Here is a 20,689-nt window from a genome sequence, read left to right as displayed (position 1 = left end):
ATCAGCGCCATGCATCTCATGTTCTGGCTGTGTTCTCTCAAATATGTCAGGCCTTGGGCACGAGAGACAAGGGTGAGCAGCTTGCCAGTTAAGAGTGGTCACTGTATCTTTAGCTTTAAATGGAAAAATAGCCTCCCCTGACCTCTATGCCCTCAGACTTTGCCAGTTTACACCCTGTCCCCTACCCCTTCGCCCTATTACAGCCCTACTCCCTACTGTAGTTTAGCCATGTTGCCCAATCCTACTCCCACCTCTTCCTAAACAGCTTTTGATCAGTCTCCATCTCAAGATAATGTCATGGTCTTTATCAAGCCCCGAGACCTCTCATTCACAAATTCGCCCTAGCACCATGTCAGTTCCTTTCATTCTCCCCGCCACAAGCACCTGGCTGGGCCTTAGCCTCATTGGAAGACTCTCCATCCAATATGCTGTGTGTGTTTCCATCACTTCAGTGTTGATCATACTTTGTCTCTCAGCTTGAAATTTCCATTCCAGTCTGGCGAATGCCTTTTAACTTTTAGCCAAATGGCATTTCTCATTAATTTGATCTGATAATTCTTCACATTTACACAGTGACTTGTAACCTAAAAGGAACTTTTGTATCCATTATTTATTGGGTGTCTACTATAGCCTGTAGAATAGGCCAGGAAGGCATTAATATTCCAATTTTACAGATGAGAAGAACAAGGCTTGAAGAGAGAATGGAAATGGTGGAGTTGGCAGCCTACCTCAGTGCTCTTTCCTCTCACCCCACACACTTCCTCTTACAACAAATTCCAGCTCTGGGCTGGTTACTTCTAAGACTCCACCTTTCACACTTCTTTTTGTCTGGAAGTTACAGCTGACAGTCCTAACATTCTGAAGATGTCCCCACTGCCAGATGTGAATTAACTTTAGCAGGGGGCCCCTGGGAGGCAGAAGACTTGGCTGACAGCAAACCTAGCACTCCTCTGTATGCAAAATGACATTTTGGCCTTAGGCACTTACTAAGTTACACAGTCCTTGCTCCTTAAGAGTAAAAGTTTTCGGGCACTAGAATGTAGCATTAAAAACAGCCAAACTGAATTAGGGACTGACCTACTACTTTATTAGGCACCTAACATGCACATATAGAGACCTTCAAGCCTAATGTACAATGATTTCACAATTTATCTCACTACCCTTTCTGAACTCAAAAGAAACTAATGCATTGTGCAATTTCATGAGACTGAAGATTGAAGCAGGACAGAAACTATTTCTAGCTGCCTAATGTGGCACTTGGGAATTAAAACTCACATCACTTTCAGTGGGGTAGAGGGCAAACATTATACTTGCAAAATGTGTTCAATTATTTATTTCACAACAGTAAAAGTGATGTTTATATATTGTGGGGACCAAGACTAAATAGCTCAAGATAAATATGAATTCCATGAGATACAAACTGGACATAAAATACATACTACTTCTTAGTTACATAGAAATATTAACTTTCTCATTCAATGAAACAAACCTCAATCACTTGATTCTGGATCCATTTCTTTCTTTTTAAAAACATTTCTAGATACTTTGTTACTAAAGATTTTTCTGATCAGGAAATATAACTTTGGTGTCCCCTAAGGCCTCATGCCATTTTCCCCCTCAATCACCTATTGTTTAAACTGACACATTAAAATTATGCATATTTGTGGAATACCATATAATATATTGATATACCTGTATACATTGGTAAGGTTCAAATCAAGGAAGCATATCTATCATCTTTAGCATTTACAATTTCTTTATGGTAAGAACATTCAGAATTATTTCTTCTAGCTAGATGTGGCAGTACATGCCTGTGATCCCAGCTACTTAGAAGGCTGAGGCAGAAGGATGGCGGTCAACCTGGGCAACTTAGTGAGACCCTGTTGCAAAATAAAAAATAAATTTGGCTAGGGATGTGGCTCAGTGGCAGAACAACCCTGGGTTCAATTCCCATTACTGAAAAAAACAAAACCAAAACTTTCCTCTAGTTTCTCTGAAGCATATGTACATTATTGTTTTCTATCATAGCTCTATTGTACAATAAAACACCAGAATTTAGTTCTTCTACCTGTAATTTAGTACCCATTGACCAACCATTTTTCACTTCCATTTGAAAACTTTAGGAGCAAATGTAAATCTTATGTAGTCAGTGGACTGTTACTAGACACAATATTCTCTTTGTTTATTTGGAATCCCATCTAACAGGTTAAACAAAAAAACCTTTCGGTTCGGTTTCAGCAGTTTAAGCTGGATAGAGGTCTTTTGTAAAACTGTGGATGACTGATGTGTAATTGGCAATGGAAAATATTATCTGCAGAACACAAGGCTTCAAGAATTGAATAAAAGAACAGGTTCTTCTTTTCAGCACACCAACGACTGGAGATAAGCTTTTTGCTGTAACTGATGTTGCCTCTCTGGGAAGAACTAGAAATGACATATTCAGGTCCAGACAAGTTTTACTGCCAGATAGGATGTTTTTAAGAGTTTTTGAAACTTGGTATCTTCCAAACAATTTAATCTGAAATTGTATGTTTTCATTGCTCTTAAATGAACTTGAGTAACATTAAATGAGTTAGACAGTATTGTAAAAGTGTCCAAAATAAGAAACTTTTTTTTCTTTTTGGAGGATGTTACTGTGGTCTTTATTAAATGCAGGGGTTTGTTTGCTTTTAATTTCTTTCTTTGCATTGTTGCCTATGGAGTTGTCCTCATGAGTAGGGAAATCTAAAATTGAGGAGGAGAGAACCTAACCACATGCTGGTTTAAGGGAGCTCTTAGGTATTGGCACAATTTAATACATGTTGATTGTGCATTTAGAGTTTGCCTAGCCCTGTGCCCAGTCTTAGGTTAGGTACACATTTGTACAAAGAAACCATCATTGCCTGTAAGGAGCTTATCAACTACTTAGAAACCCATATAAACAATACATATTTGAAAGAGAATAATGTGAGATAACATCCGATAGTTAGACTTTGTGATATTATAATAAGTACAATAGGGATTTTGAGGAGAAAAGACTGCATTGCATTGTAAGGGAAGTTTCATGTCCTGTACCAACAGGAATCCCTGACTTCCCCCTATTACATTTCAATACTTTTTTCTTTATGCCTCTCTGAACCATCTGTTAGAAGACAACCATCTCATACTTTATCAGTTAGGAAGTTTCTAGTCATAAATAACCAAAAAAAGCCTACTCAAACTGGCTAACAGAAAGAGTCTAGGAATCCAAGATTAGGGGTAGGGAAAGCTTCAGTTGTTTCAATCAGGAATGCAACTCTGATACCCCGAGTAAATTTCATGCTTCTTCCTTCACAGAATAATTTCATCTTTCTCTAATATGGCCATCTGGGGACCCATCCAAGAAACACAGGTCTGGGCCTTGATTTTGAATAAGCTTTTCATGGTAGGTCAGATCCAAACCCCACAGACATGCCTTCAAAGTGTGTCTGCCATTGTTTGCCTTGGTAAATAGTCTGGACATTAGATAAGGGAACTGAGCAAGTGGAAAGATCATTGAAATGCATCCCTTTATTTCTACATCTCATCTCAAAGACAAACTCACTAAAGCTTCATATCAAATACTTTAGTTTCGATTAAAAAAGACCATGTAGGGCCTGGGGATATAGCTCAGTTGGTAGAGTGCTTGCCTCCAATGCACAAGGCCCTGGGTTCAATCCCCAGCACCACCAAAAAGAAAAATAAAATGAAACAAACAAACTAAAAAACCCGAAAACCATGCATAGCAAACATTTTAATATCTTTACATCACATCTGTTAGGAATTGTTGATTTAGCATGTCGACAACAAAATATAAAAAAAAAAAAATTGCTGTCTCACATCTTTACTCAAGCCAACTCTTTCTTATATTTTCAAAATGTTCATGGTGTCCAAACCCAGAATCCAGTAGACTTAAAAATGAACTGGTGAACTTCCCTGCAGTTGCCAAAAATTAAATCACAAAAACTATTTCCAAGTTTGCTAGTAAGTTGGCAATGAAGGATTTATTTGTTTTAATCTCACATTCTTATTCCTTCATGTTTATAAATCTGCCTTTCACATTAGACACTTCAATGAAACTTCTCCTTTCAATGAACTTGTATGGTGTTCCCTGTGGTTCCACTCACAGCCCTTTCTTCACATTACCTGTTTCTACTGGGTCATCTTACCCTTTGCTTATGACTTCAGTCACCACAGGTGTACCAATAACTCCTGAATCTGTACTGATAAGCCTTCTAGCTTGAGTTCAAGACTCAGATTATGAACTCTCTTTAACATATCACTTGTTTCTACCTCAGATTTATCATGTTGGTAGTGAACTCACCTTTAAAAAGTGCTCTTTCTTTTCTTTCCACCCTAAGCCTAATTCTTCTTCCATATCACTAAAATGTTCATGGCACATGTGGTGGTTTAAAACTATGTTCAGGAATTCTTTTCAGAGTCCTCCCTTCAAGAGATGAAGTTCAAAACTGGACTTAGTGACTTATTTGTAAAAAGGAAAATATGGCAGAAGGGACAGTGTTTGACCTCCAAGAAAAGATGATGAAAGACCCTGTGGCTTCCTCTTTACTCCTTTCATGGGATAGCTCACTCTGGGAAAAGCCAGCTGCCACTCAAGCAGACCTCTGAAGGGGTACACTGCAGTCATCCACCAATGAGAAACCAAGGCCTTCCACCTACCTCATATGCATGAACTTTCTTGGAAGTACACGCATGCTCCAAGTCCACTTGAGTCTTCACCTGACTGCAACCCCAGTCAACAGCTTGACTGCAACTCATAAGAGGACTTGCGCTAGAGGCATCCAGTTAAGTTGCACCTGGACTCCTGACTTGGGAAACAGATAATCAGTTCTTGTTGTATCAAGTAGCTAAGTTTTGGTTAACTTATTATTCAGAAAATTTGTTACAGATGACCAAGATAACATCCAAACCAAGAATCCAAGGGGACTAAATGGTTAAAGAAAATGAACCTTTTAACTGAACTTTTTTTCCCATTCTGACTATACTTCTCCTATTTTCACAATGAATAACATCATTATTTACCTAGCTTCCCAAGAGAAACCTATAAGCCATATTCAACTTATCCTACCAACCGTATAACTAAGTTGTCATTTTTTATCTTATATATTATTCAAGCCCATTCCCACTTCTACTGCTTTCTGTTTTCAATGACTACAACATAGCATTTGAACTTTTCTCCTATTCTAGTGTTTCTCAGCTTCATTTTCAATACATAATGTTATTTATTAAACTTCACACATTGCACAGGAAAAAATACAAATGTCTTGCATGCAAATCTGTCCCTCTCCTATCATTTTTTCTTTCACCTCCCATATCTATAGCCTATAATCTGGCCAACTTATCATATCCTTCATTCTTTCTTCACTCTTCCTTTATAAGTCCTACTCTTTTTTTTTAAAACTCAGCTCAAGTTTCATGTCAGAAAATGTTTCTTATTTATCAGAAACTGGTTAGATGACTTTCTTATATTACTTCATCAGAGCCCTTAATCACACAGATCAGAATGTGCTCTCCACTAGAATATGAGTTCCAAAGGAAAAAACCTATCCTTCATATCTATTCATTCATTCATTCAAGATTCCAACTTATTAACTACTGAGTAACTATATGACAGGGACTATTATTAGGTGTCTGTTACTTAACAGTGAACAAAACAAATGTGCTCCATTCTTTCAGAAATTACTGTCTTTTGAAGAAGGATCAGGTCCAGTGGTACCCACCTGTAATCTGAAGTGACTCAGGAGGCTAAAGCAGGAAGAGCACAAGTTCAAGGTCAGCCTTGGCACCTTAGTGAGACCCTGTCTCACAATAAACATAAAAAGGGCTGTGGGTGTAGTTCAATCTCCAGTAGCACCAAAATAACAACAACAATAACAGAGTTGTCATGGCATGGCACACAGCTGCATTCAAATGCTCATTGAATTAAATTGTTTTCTAAGAAATTTGTATTAATTAAACTTTTAGTACCACAGTATAAGTGGTCGAGGCTCATCACGTCTTATGTCTATTTTATTTTATTTTTTTGTACAGGACACTGAACCCAGGGGCGCTTAACCACTGAGCCACACCCAAGCCTTTTTTATTCTTTGAGACAGGACCTCAGTAAATTGCTGAGGCTTGCTTTGAACTTGCCATCTTCCTGCCTCAGCTTCCTAAGCTACTGGAATTACAGGTGTACACCAATGAGAATGGCTGGTTTTTTTTTAACATCTTTGCTTATATTGTCAATGTTCTTTTGTTTATAAAGTCTCCATGTTAAAATGTAAGAAAAAGGATATAAGGCATGATCGAATACATGTTTTGTTTTTTTTGTTTTTTTCTTTTGCGGTGCTGGGGATTGAACCCAGGGCCTTGTGCATGCAAGGCAAGCACTCTACCAACTGAGCTACAGCCCCAGCCCCAAATACATGTTTAAAAAAGAAGTTACATTAAGCAAAATGAAAAACTAGCTTTATATATTAGGGTTATCCAAATGTATGGCTTAGATAATTTAAAAGTAATCACTTGCAAGACACAATTCTACTAAATAAAAGTAATGTTGAACAATTGAGCGAGGCAGCCTGTAATCTCAGCGATTTAGAAGGCTGAGGCTGAGGATTGCAAATTTGAGGTCAGTCTCAGCAACTCAGCAAGACCCTGTCTCAAAATAAAAATAAAAAAAGAACTGGGGTTATAGCTAAGTGGTAAAGTATCCCTAAATTCAATCCTCGGTACCAAAGACAGAGGGGGTGGGAAAGGTCAAGTTAAAAATAGCAAAAGCCAAAACTTTCTGGCATTCAGAGGTCTGAAGCAATCATTGTCCAGCTTTTTCAAAAGAGCTAATTCCAAGGGAATCCCTTCCTCTCCCTTGGCTTGCTGACAAATGATGCACAACTAAAACATTTCTGGAATATGTGATAAAGTTAAAATGGGGAGGGGCGGCTAGGGGTTAAGTGTTTTAAAAAAGATAATGGCAGGATGAAAAAATGATATATTAATGTATACAAAACAATTTGTACTAATAAAAACGCCTTATAACCAATAAAAAATCAATTCAAAACAAAACTTCATAATTGAAGAAGAAAATTTAAACTGTTATTTATAATATGTGAGAAGATTTTTAGGTCAAACTTCTAATATTAATATAGAACTCACAAAAATACTCTAAAAACAAGGCAAATATTATCTTGGATTATAAAAATCTGTATTTTATAAATGACACAGATATTTCTGATACTTTAAGTGTACATTAAAGAACAGGGTTAAGAACAGGGTTACAAAATTAAATAGGTCTGCCCCTTCTTAAATCCAAAGTGGTTAATAATAACATCAACTTATTATGCCATTTTAAAAATTAATGTGTGGTCCTATAAAACTTAAATTACAAAAAAAAAAAAAAAAAAAAAAAAAACCTTAAATTACTTAGAATAAATGAGGAAAAAATAGCTTATGCTTTAATACCACATTAACCCTGTCAGTTAGAATAGAAATTTTTTTCCATTTCTACTTCAATAGCGCATTTCAACAATCATCTGGAATTTGTGCCAAGAAACAGAGGCATTCATCACCAAACCTGTTACATCACAAAAGTTTTCTTTTAACAAACTTATGGCTGCCCAACGTGAAAATGTTGCAGAGGCAGGAAGTTTTTATCTTTACTTTTGGTGTCTGCAATGGAATTTTACTAAGTATTTAAAGACATTACCTTTATTAACCTGCAATAATTATCATTTTATAGTAGTACAAAAAGTTTCATAATGGGTCAGAAACAAGGTTTACAATATTCATAATTATTTCTGACAGTGGTAATATTTAACCTTTTGATCCAGTCTCAAAAGACTGGCAATATAACTTAAATTGTTAACAATATATAATGATAAATGTTGTTCCTTAAAAAAAAAGTTATTTTCCTGTTTACAATTTTTAGAAAAATGTATAATATAAAAATATTTCTTCTTCATTTCCCTGCCATGAATCTTAATCCATACCTAAATTCTCCTCAAACTTCAAGGGTAAAGAATGAAACACTCCATTTTAGTAGAAACACTCCTTTCTCACGGCTAACATTTCTTCGAGGCACTCTAAAATTCTTGAGGATGCTAAAGGAAAAACATTCCTTTGCCTACTGATCTTTGGAGCATGTTACTCCCAAACTTTTGAAAATTAAACATTATTATAACTGGTTCTTCTGAATTTTTTGTTTTCCATGGTACAGTTCTTAAGTTATTTTTCTTTTATTTGGAGCTACTCCTTCGTTTTCAACTTGCTGAGCAGGCAAGCAACTGCTTTTGGTTTCCATGGAAACTGGAGTCCTGCGGCTGCGTGTAGGCATTCTGGTTCCACCAACCTAAGAGATGAAGCAAAGAGCAGAATGGTTTAATATATTTACAATATATCTACATACAGTAAACTGTATTATTTACATATGTGCTAATCACCTTGGGTATAATCTTGCGAATTTGTAGTTACCCGTCACCTGGCTGGCTGTATCTAAACAAGTTTTAATGTGACATAGTTTAAAGTAGTACAGTTTCTTTCAGAACAGGGTAGATAAGTGAATGGGGAAGCTACTATGTTAAATTTGGAAGAGGTTGAAATGTTAAATTAGAATAAAAGAGAATGACAGGGCTTTTGAATAACATGTTTGCAATAATTATGCTGAAGGGAAAGAAAAATAAGAAATATGAAGGTAAGAGAAAGGAGATATAAGCAGGTCAGAGGTGGTGAAGAAGAAGAAATTATACAGAAAAACAAGGACAGACAGTAAGATAAGGGGGATAAGAAAGAAAAGGAGAGACAAGGAAAAAAAGAAGAGCCCAGCTGGGCATAGTAGCACATGCCTGTAATCCCAGTGGTTCAGAGGTTGAGGCGGAAAGATCATGAGTTCAAATACAGCCTCAGCAACTTAGGGAGACCCTGTCTCAAAATAAAATATAAGATAGGGCTGGGGATGTGGCTTAGTGGTTAAGTACCCCTGGGTTCAATCTCTGGTATTTAAAAAAAAAAAAAAAAAAAAAGCCCAAGAGGGAAGAAAAAATAATAAACATAAACAAAACAAAACAAAACAAAACAAAAAAGGAATACAGAGGCTAGGCACAGGGAAAGAAGGAAGCTTGGGGAACATCATGGTGCTGCTTGCATCTTCAAGTGTACTATTCCTCACTCTCCCTTTCTAGCTCACTATGTACGGGAGGAAGGAGGTTATTCTTTGGACCCAAACCCTTGCTAATCATAGTTCTGTTTAAAGATGAGATCTGAAAACACTGTCACCTCCTTGGCTACTAGGAGGGAGGGCAAGAAGTTTTTTAAATATGTAAAGGAGAAGGCCAGGCCTCACAGAGAAGGATGAAAGCTGTGTAGCCTGAAATCATTTCCACAGAATCTGCCCACATCTGCTTGTATCTTCCCTAGCCACCCTGCACACTTTGTTTCCTCATATCCTATCTAATGAATTCCATACTTGGCACAGTAAGGGTGATACTGTAACTCCAAGCCCTCTCTCATATTCCAAGTCCAACAGAAGCAGTGCTGGCATTGCTTCAACAGGTTACTGGTTCACTGAGAAATCAGACTCCAACTCCCTCACCTATTATCTACTGCCTCTTAAAGGGGCATAATTTTTGGATGAAAATGACAAGATTAGAAAGGACAAACTTAAGTCAGGATTTGAATCTGCCAGAATGTCTGAGGTTGATGAACATTTATAACATTCCTACTAGAAAGTGCTATGATTTTTAAATATCTATTTCACACTCTACTCAACTGGTATTTCTTACAAAGATATACTGACCATACTAATTGTATTTATTACATCTTTGAGGAAAGTCGGAATTTTGAGGACTTCCAATGCAAGATCACACCTGTGTGTAGAATACATGTTTGTTAAAGAAGTTGCAGAAGAAAAAGGTATGAAATATGAACCTGCTGCAAAAAGACTGCAAGTCGGAAGTAGAACAGGAAGCAAAAGGTACTCCTCAGTATATCCTATGATTTGATGTAGCAGGGAGGCAGATATAGGGTCTACTGGGGTCTCTTCAGGGTGAGTGCCTTAAGGCACTACACAGGTGTGAGCTCTGTGTTCAAGTAGATTAGGGTCTAGGACATCACAATGGTAAAAACATTTCCTATGTGAGTCTTTACATGGAGAGAATATGCAGGTGATTTATGTTTCATACAAATTTTTTCTTCCCAGTTTCCTTAAAGTTCTGCTCTTACCCCATTGCTGCTAAGGCTAAAATCCCCATTGGTGCTTAGCTGAAGGGAAAGGAAAAAAGTAGAAAGTCTTATTTCCATGGTCTGCTTAGAAGCAAGGCAGAAAGGTGGGGTAATCCCCACTAAATGTAGAGTTAAATTGTTATATCATAATTTTATCTAAAAGTTTCCTACTGATTTATAAATAAGCATAGATCTATCTATTATCTATCTATCTATCTGCCTACCTACCTACCTATCTCAAACTAAACTTGGTTATCTCATTGTCTATAGCACGTAGTGCTGGGCTGTATAAGAGCCTGATCCTGGATAAACTCACTAAATATTTGTCCCTGAATTGAATACATGAAGTATCTTAAAAATACAAACAAATATATCACTGGGCTCAGTGATTTACATATAATAGTTAAAATATGTATTTATGTGACCAAACTCTGACCATAAAATTTCTCCTTTTCCAAATAAATTATTTTTTGTTATACAAAAGCACGTTTTGGACTCTTCAAGATGGCGGACTAGAGGGTGGCTGTATTCCATGTTGCTCTAGGACTCAGAATTCAACAAGAGGAGATATTGAGAGACTCGGGACCAACTCAAAGTAGCCGGGTGAGTCTCTCCCGGTGGGGAGGCATCCGGGATAGGGCGGTAGCCCCGGAAGGCAGGGAACTTTGTGAAGTAGTTGCCCAACGAGATGCCCCTCCCCCCACTTGAGCAGTGAACTCGGACAACTGGGATCATCGTAGAGGAGGCGGCTCAGCACAGCGCTTGGACTCGGAGCAACACACTGGGGCTGCGGGTGGCTGCCCAGAGGAGGGGCTGCGCGGCGAGCTGTTTGGACTCACAGCGACCACTTATGAACGCCACTTATGAACGGGGGAGGGGGGGTGCCCGGAGGAGGAGCGCGGTGCGTCGCTGGAGGAGGTGTGCGGCGGGTCTCTTGGACTCAGAGCGACTGCTCCTGAACACCCGGGGGGCTGCCCGGAGGAGGAGGAGGAGGAGGAACTGGGCAGGTCACTTGGACCCCGAGTGACTGCACTAGGACTACGGGCGGTTGGCGGGAAGAGGAGGTATGCAGTGAGTTGCTTGGACTCCTAGCGACCGCACTGGAACACCGGGTGGCTGCCTGGAGGAAGAGGTATGCAGTGGGTCGCTGGGACTCGGAGCAACTGTACGGGGCTCCAGGTGGCTGCTCAGAGGAGAGGCCGCATAGCCAGGTGATTAGGTGCAGAGCAGGGTTCCAGGACCTAGGAGGCTTCTTGGTAGAAGAGGCCCACACAGACAAACTGAGGGGCGGAGCGAAGGATCCAGGACTGCGGGCAGCTTCTCTGAGGAGAGGCAGCCTAATGAGATTAGTCTGCGAAGGGTAAGGCCCCCAGGTCCAGGAGGTAGGTCCAGGCCCCTGGGAACGTTGCAGAGGAAGGCAGCCCAGCCCAAGCGGTAGTTGTGGATTGAGGGGAACCTCTAGGAGGAGAACTGACCAGCGAGACCTCCCCACTGGGTGAGTCTTCCCTGCCGGGTGAGGTTTTCCCACAAGGACAGTAAAACCAGAGACACAGGCTCAAACAGGCCTTGCCTCAGCCCGCAGCCTAGTTCCCCTTTGGATGACCACTGGTCAACAAGTGAAGGCACCTCTGCCCACTAGAAGGGAATATACCCCACCTGAAGGCCACCACCCCTAGAGAGGCAGCTTCCTTGTGGAGCACCACATTATCAACTTCCTCCAAGATTTCAGGCTAATGAAGGCTAAGAGGGGATATATTAGAAATCTTCAGGGACATTGTAAGTCAATAGAGGAAATCTGCAATATCTCAGCAGTCCACTGAAACCTGAACAATATGAGAAAACAAGGGAAGAAAATGCCCCAAACAAATCTAGATGTTACATCAATAAAATCCAATGACAGCATGGCAGAAGAAATGACAGAAAGGGAGTTCAGAATGTACATAATTAAAATGATCAGGGAAGCAAACGATGAGATGAAAGAGCAAATGCAGGCATTGAATGATGAGATGAAAGAGCAAATGCAGGCATTGAATGATAGCACCAATCGACAGTTAAAAGAGCAAATACAGGAAGCAAAAGATCATTTCAATAAAGAGTTAGAGATATTGAAAAAAAACCAAACAGAAATCCTTGAAATGAAGGAAACAATAAACCAAATTAAGAACTCCATAGAAAGCATAACCAATAGGATAGAACACCTGGAAGACAGAACCTCAGATATAGAAGACAAAATATTTAACCATGAAAACAAAGTTGAACAAACAGAGAAGATGGTAAGAAATCATGAATAGAACCTCCAAGAACTATGGGATATCATGAAAAGGCCAAATTTGAGAATTACTGGGATTGAGGAAGGCTTAGAGAAACAAACCAAAGGAATGAACAATCTATTCAATAAAATAATATCAGAAAATTTCGCAAATCTGAAGAATGAAATGGAAAATCAAGTTCAAGAGGCTTATAGGACTCCAAATATACAAAATTACAACAGACCCACACCAAGGCACATTATAATGAAAATACCTAACATACAAAATAAAGACAGAATTTTAAAGGCTGTGAGAGAAAAGAACCAAATTACATTCAGGGGGAAACCAATACGGATATCAGCAGATTTTTCAATCCAGAACCTAAAAGCTAGAAGGGCCTGAAACAACATTTTTCAAGCCCTGAAAGAAAATGGATGCCAACCAAGAATCTTATACCCAGCAAAACTTACCTTCAAATTTGACGATGAAATAAAATCATTCCATGATAAACAAAAGCTAAAAGAATTTACAAAAAGAAAGCCAACATTACAGAACATTCTCAGCAAAATATTCCATGAGGAAGAGATGAAAAACAAAGAAGCAAATCAGCAAAGGGAGAAATTATCCTAAAGGAACTGTCAAATAAAGGAGGAACCAAGTCATGTCAAAAATAAATACATAAAATTTAAAAAATGAGCCAAATGACCGGGAATACAAATCATATCTCAATAATAACCCCAATATTAATGGCCTGAACTCACCAATCAAAAGACATAGACTGGCAGATTGGATTAAAAAGAAAGATCCAACAATATGTTGCCTGCAAGAGACTCACCTCATAGAGATACCCATAGACTAAAGGTGAAAGGATGGGGAAAATCATACCATGCACATGGACTCAGCAAAAAAGCTGGAGTATCCATCCTCATTTCAGATAATGTGGACTTCAAGCCAATGTTAGTCAGAAGGGATAAAGAAGGACATTTCATACTGCTTAAGGGAAGCATAAATCAGCAAGACATAACAATCATAAACATCTATGCCCCAAACATCCATGTACGTCAAACAAATCCTTCTCAATTTTAGAAACCAAATAGACCATAACACAATAATACTAGGTGACTTTAACATGCCTCTCTCACCACTGGACAGATCTTCCAAACAAAAATTGAACAAAGAAACCATAGATCTCAATAACACAATCAATAACTTAGACTTAACGGACATTTATAGAACATACCATCCAACCAAGAACGAATACACTTTCTTCTCAGCAGCACATGGATCCTTCTCTAAAATAGACCATATATTATGCCACAAAGCTAATGTTAGCAAATACAAGAAGATAGAGACACTACCTTATATTCTATCAGATCATGATGGATTGAAATTAGAAATAAATGAAGGAGTAAAAAACAGAAACTACTCCAACACCTGGAAATTAAACAATATGCTATTATATGATGAATGGATAACAGAAGATATTAGGAAGGAAATTAAAAAATTCTTAGAGGTAAATGAGAACAAAGAAACATCATATCAAAATCTCTGGGATACTATGAAAGCAGTACTTAGAGGGAAATTTATTTCATGGAGCACATTCAATAAAAGAAGTAAAAACTCAACAAATAAACGACCTAACACTACAGCTCAAAGCCCTAGAAAAAGAAGAACAGACCAACACCAAAAGTAGTAGAAGACAGGAAATAGTTAAACTCAGAGCTGAAATCAACGAAACTGAAACAAAAGAAACAATACAAAAAATTGACAAAATCAATAGTTGGTTCTTCGAAAAAATAAACAAAATTGATAAACCTTTAGCCACACTAACAAAGACAAGATGAGAGAAAACACAAATCACTAAAATTCCAAACGAACAAGGAAATATCACAACAGACACGATTGAAATACAAAACATAATTAGAAGATATTTTGAAAATCTATACTCCAACAAAATAGAAAATTTCGAAGACATCAACAGGTTTCTAGAGACATATGAATTGCCTAAACTGAACAAGGAGGACACACTCAATTTAAATAGACCAATTTCAAGTAATGAAATAGAAGAAGTCATCAAAAGCCTACCAACAAAGAAAAGTCCAGGACCAGATGGGTTCTCAGTCGAGTTCTACAAAACCTTTAAAGAAGAGCTCATTCCAATACTTCTCAAACTATTCCATGAAATAGAAGAGGAGGGAACCCTCCCAAACTCATTCTATGAAACCAATATTAACCTGATACCTAAACCAGACAGAGACACATCGAGGAAAGAAAATTTCAGACCAATATCCTTAATGAACATCAACGCAAAAATTCTCAACAAAATTTTAGCAAATCGCATACAAAAACATATTAAAAAGACAGTGCACCACGATCAAGTGGGTTTCATCCCAGGGATGCAAGGTTGGTTCAACATCAGGAAATCAATAAATGTAACTCACCATATCAATAGACTTAAAGTCAAGAATAACATGATTATTTCAATAGATGCAGAAAAAGCATTTGATAAAATACAGCACCCCTTCATGCTCAAAACACTAGAAAAAATAGGGATAGTAGGAACATTAATTAACATTGTAAAGGCCGTCTATGCTAAGCCCATGGCTCATATCATTCTAAATGGTGAAAAACTGAAAGCATTCCCCCAAAAAACTGGAACAAGGCAGGGATGCCCTCTTTCACCACTTCTATTCAATATCGTCCTTAAAATTCTAGCCAGAGCAATTAGACAGACCAAAGAAATTAAAGGGATACGAATAGGAAAAGAAGAACTCAAACTATCCCTATTTGCTGATGATATGATTATATACTTAGAGGAACCAGGAAATTCCACCAGAAAACTTTTAGAACTCATAAGTGAATTCAGTAAAGTAGAGGGATATAAGATCAAATGCACATAAATCTAATGCATTTTTATACATAAGTGATGAATCTTTGGAAAGAATAATTAGGAAAACTACCCCATTCACAATAGCTTCAAAAAAAATAAAATAAAATACTTGGGAATCAATCTCACAAAAGAGGTGAAAGACCTCTACAATGAGAACTACAGTACATTAAAGAAAGAAATTAAAGAACACCTTAGAAGATGGAAAGATCTCCCATGTTCTGGATAGGCAGAATTAATATTGTCAAAATGGCCGTACTACCAAAAGTGCTATACAGATTCAATGCAATTCCAAATAAAATCCCAGTGACGTACCTTACATAAATAGAGCAAGCAATCATGAAATTCATCTGGAAGAATAAGAAACCCAGAATAGCTAAAGCAATCCTTCGAAGGAAAAATGAAGCTGGGGGTATCCCAATACCAGAACTTCAACTATACTACAAAGGAACAGTAACAAAAACGGCATGGTATTGGTACCAAAATAGAAAGGTAAATCAGTGGTACAGAATAGAGGACACAGACACAAACCCAAATAAATACAATTTTCTCATACGAGACAAAGGGGCCAAAAATATGCAATGGAGAAAAGACAGCCTCTTCAACAAATGGTGCTGGGAGAACTGGAAATCCATATGCAACAGAATGAAACTAAACCCCTATCTCTCACCATGCACGAAACTAAACTCAAAATGGATTATGGACCTCGGAATCAGACCAGAGACCCTGCATCTTATAGAAGAAAAAGTAGGTCCAGATCTTCAACATGTTGGCTTATGACCAGACTTCCTCAACAGGACTCCCATAGCACAAGAAATAAAAGCAAGAATCAATAACTGGGATAGATTCAAACTAAAAAGCTTTCTCTCAGCAAAGGAAACTATCAGCAATGCGAAGAAAGAGCCTACAGAGTGGGAGAAAATCTTTGCCAATCATATTTCAGATAGAGCACTAATCTCCAGAATCTACAAAGAACTCAAAAACCAAGAATGCAAATAACCCAATGGACAAATGGGCTAAGGAAATGAACAGACACTTCACAGAAGATCTACAAGCAATCAACAAACATATGGAAAAATGTTCAACATCTCTAGTAATAAGAGAAATGCAAATCAAAACCACCCTAAGATTCCATCTCATCCCAATTAGAATGGCGATTATCAAGAATACAAGCAACAACAGGTGTTGGCGAGGATGGGGGGAAAAAGGTACACTCATACATTGCTGGTGGGGCTGCAAATTAGTGCAGCCACTCTGGAAAGCAGTGTGGAGCTTCTTAGAAAACTTGGAATGGAACTACCATTTGACCCAGCTATCCCACTCCTCAGGCTATACCCAAAGGACTTAAAATCAGCATACTACAGAGATACAGCCACATCAATATTCATAGCTGCTCAATTCACCATAGCCAGATTGTGGAACCAACCTAGATGCCCTTTTGATGAATGGATAAAAAAACTGTGGTATATATATTAAAATGGAATATTACTCAGCCATAAAGAATGATAAAATTATGGAATTTGCAGGCAAATGGGCGAAATTGGAGAATATCATGCTAAATGAGATAAGCCAATCTCAAAAAACAAAAGGACGAATGATCTGATAAGTGGATGATGACACATAATGGGGGGTGGGAGGGGTTAGTGTTAGGATTAGAGGTAGGGTTAGGGAGGGGGACAAGAATGGAGAAAGGAAGGACTGTATAGAGGGAAAAGAGGGGTAGGAGGGGTGGGGGGGGAGGGAAAAAATAACAGAATGAATCAAAGAACATTACCCTATGTAAATTTATGATTACACAAATGGTATGCCTTTACTCCATGTACAGAGAAACAACATGTATCCCATTTGTTTACAATAAAAAAAATATATATATAAATATATATATATATATATACTACTGCCACATATAACTAAAAAGAACAAATAATAAAAAAACAAAAGCACATTTTGGACCACATTATTAAAAAAATTAAATCATAAAAGTATTTTAAAAACATAAGTACTCAACATTATTTTAGTGTTAATCTGTATCAATAAGGAAAGAATAAGAATATTACTCAGTTCGTTTTTAAAAACACCTTGCACAAATAAATTTATCCTTCCCTTTACAGTTAGTTGTTTGGTATCAAGGTATTAAACCATTCATTTTCACTTAACAGGAATAAGCAACCCCCTACACAGAATTATATATTATAGTTCAGAGACTATAATCAGTATTTCTAAATTAAAAGAAAACCAGCCTTCTAGAAAAAAGTGTAGATATTTCAAAAATGGTTTTCAATTATTATTTCCTTAGGAGGTTATAAAAACCACTACTTATATTGTATATAAACTAGGAATAGACAACCAAAACTGTAGATAAAATAACTTAAGATGCTAACAATTAACTTTCTCCATTCTTTCACTGATCTCAACTGGTTAACTATATTTATATTTTCTTGGTCAATGTTAACTAGGAATGTACAAGGAGCTCAGTGTTGAGTGCCTGCTTAGCATGTAGAAGGCCCTGGGTTCAATCCCCAGCACAAAGAAACAAACAAACAAACATATGCTTCCAAAAAGTAACATTAGGGTAAAGAACTGAAAAACATAAACAATCCTATTCACTGTAAATTGTTTTTGAAAAGTCATCATTATTTGCATTCTAGTTATTTCTCAAAAGGATTTGAAGACATTTACAGATTATTTTACTACAATATAGAAAGAAAAAAAGAACAGGGGCTGGGGAGATAGCTCAGTCGGTAGAGTGCTTGCCTTGTAAGCACAAGGTCCTGGGTTCGATCCTCAGCACCAAAAAAAAAAAAAAAAGAAGAAAAAAGAACAGAACATTCAAAGGATATACAAGTGATAAATTCTCTGGGTAAACATATTGAAAAGGTTATAAAACTCAGTAATTTTGACTCAAATTATTTTTTTGCTATCAGGAAGGAAAATACACTGGGTTTTGTCTCCTGACCATTGAGATAGCAAAATTTTTCCTACAACTAAACTTAAATTGGAATTTCTTACATTATATAGAGTGACTGACATGGTGAAGAGTATTTCTAGCTATAGCTTTGTGGGGTTTAGATAAATAATTATTCAAGTGTCATTTCTAGTAGGGATTTTATAAAGAGTAACATTAAATGTAATTTAATAAATACTGTGTTATACATAGCAAAATACAATTTAGCCATTAATACTGTACCTGCATTTATAACAAGGCACTCCATTAACTACTAATTTTTAATTTCCCATATCCTAGTAATCAATTTTAATTATATCATAATTTTATTGTATGTATTCTTTTGCAAATTGCCTCAAATACTTAATAAAATTGAATGGAGTATACATAACTAAAAACTGCAAATACAACTTTGATTTTATAGGAACATTGGGACTTAACTATGCAGATGCCTTGCCCATGCACCCACAGAGCAAGCTAGTAGAATTTTCTTTAGTTGATTTAAAAACCTTATAAAAATAGAAAGTTCCACTGACAAAAAGACTGGAAATGGTACAGCATACAACTTTACCTTTTTGATGGATATTGGTTGTAGAATGGCACTGTGATTAAAATGGAAATGCAGAGCTCACGTTGAAGTACAGTCAGTGAAACATTAATAATAAGCAACCTAATAGAACATTTAATTTCAAAAAGATCTTACCTTTTGCTGTGTTGTAGGACCCAGTGATTTGGGTGGAAAAGTACAAGGTATCCGTCCGTGATGAATATGATATGGTAACAGGAGACTGGGATCTAACGGGACCCAAGGAACGGAGAGACTGGAAGGTATACCAGGAAGGTCACAATGTGTTTTATGTAAATTATATGCTGTCCTAGTAACTTTTCCATCAGAGGTCTTGTAGATCAGGAGCGAAGAATCTTCTGCTGCATGAGACAACAAGTAGGAACCCTCCTGCAAACTAAATATATGACTGAAGTTCAATTTACTAGCTCACTGGGTCAATTTCAACAGCACTTTATTAACCATGATCTATTAATAAAACTGAACACAATTATAGGAATACACCACCTCTGAAAATGCTTTTATGACCAATAAAAATAGACTTCAAATTTTAAAAGTCTTTTAAACTATTTTCATGCCTTTTAGGCAACTAATTTTAATTTTTATTCTAAAGTTCAGACTATCTGATTATTTTCTTTTCACTAAGTATCAGGCAATTTGTAAAATTTCAATTGTCTAATAGAAAAAGTCTGCCTATTTTTCTAATCTATGGAGAACAGATGCTTACTAAAAAACATCTGTCTTTCAACATTTTCATTCATTCAACATCCCATCTACTTTGTTTCTAGTAATAAAATAGAAGTTAACAGGTAGAGGTATAGAGTAATAAATAGTAATAGAAGCAGAGATACGAGTTAATGTTAATACTGAACTGCACCCAAATTTTAAGAGGGTAGACCTCATGTTAAATGATCTTATCACAATAAAATTAAAATTATTTTAAATTATAAAAATGACAAAAAAACATGAAAGAAAGTTAATGTTACATGTTTATGACAGCTGGTACTTTAAAATGAAGTAGCATAAACAATTGGTGGAACAACCAAGATATAATATGAAGTATTATTATGAGGATAATAATACAAATAGCAGCTAATAGGTACTGAATTTTTATCATAAGCCAACTAACTAATATACTGCTTCATATCCATTTTCTAATTAAATCCTCTGCAACAAATCTTCAAGGCATAATATTAATTATTAACTTCATTTTGGTGATAAATAAACAAATTAGAGATGTTAAGCAATTTGCCCAAAGTTGTGAGTAGAGTAGGGTTTATATATAAACCCAGGCAGTCAAATTCCACAGGCCATACCCTTAACATTTTTCTTTCCTTCTTAGAAAGCTTTAAGCGATTCAATGTGCCATCATAAAGAGCTAACAGGATATGATTAATATACTGTGCTTTCTTGGGATTACACTCCTCTGGATCAAAGGAGAACAGTTCTTTCTCACATTATTAAAAAGAGAGATTAATCATACTTTAGTTATATAGATCTGCCTACAAACCTGTAAGTTACATTTTCATTGACTGTTTTTTTTTTTTTTTTTTTGTACAGGGGATTTAATCCAGGGGTACTTAACCCCTGAGTTCCATCCACAGTCCTTTTTTATTTTGAGACAGGGGGGTTACAGTCATGCATTCTCATTCACTTTTTAAACTAAAAAGTAATAGATGTTGATGAAGGCAGTACCAAGAATTATTCTTATCCTTTAGAATCTTTTTTCTTTTATCACTTTCACATAAGGAAATGAATAATAATTGATATGGAAGCAGGAATAAATAACATTTCAAAGACTAAGTTTTTACCAATGGAAATCACTAAAATCA

General features: G+C 36.8%; 1 protein-coding gene and 1 non-coding gene across 7 annotated transcripts in view; one reads left to right on the top strand and one right to left on the bottom strand.

Moving 5' to 3' along the window:
- The first annotated feature begins 3,616 nt into the window (after positions 1-3,616).
- Positions 3,617-3,689, top strand: Trnaw-cca (transfer RNA tryptophan (anticodon CCA)). Its single transcript has one exon. It is a non-coding gene; the product is annotated as a tRNA-Trp (tRNA).
- A 3,480-nt stretch (positions 3,690-7,169) lies between these two features.
- Positions 7,170-20,689, bottom strand: part of Ice2 (interactor of little elongation complex ELL subunit 2) — a 52,655-nt gene continuing 39,135 nt past the window's right edge. For 4 of the 6 annotated variants that reach the window (XM_047542380.1, XM_047542383.1, XM_047542381.1 and 1 more), the window contains 2 exons: positions 18,996-19,254; positions 7,171-8,344 (listed from right to left, as the gene is read on the bottom strand). In XM_047542380.1, coding sequence (XP_047398336.1) covers positions 8,216-8,344; positions 18,996-19,254 — 388 coding nt within the window. In that variant the 3' untranslated portion in view covers positions 7,171-8,215. Of the gene's footprint in view, positions 8,345-18,995; positions 19,255-20,689 lie in introns of all 6 variants that reach the window. The other 2 variants (XM_047542379.1, XM_047542378.1) reach the window with 1 other exon arrangement.

This window comes from Sciurus carolinensis, chromosome 2, assembly GCF_902686445.1.
Source record: "Sciurus carolinensis chromosome 2, mSciCar1.2, whole genome shotgun sequence".
NCBI lineage: Eukaryota > Metazoa > Chordata > Mammalia > Rodentia > Sciuridae > Sciurus > Sciurus carolinensis.
Note: the sequence above shows the minus strand (reverse complement) of the source record. Positions and strands in the feature narration are given on the sequence as shown.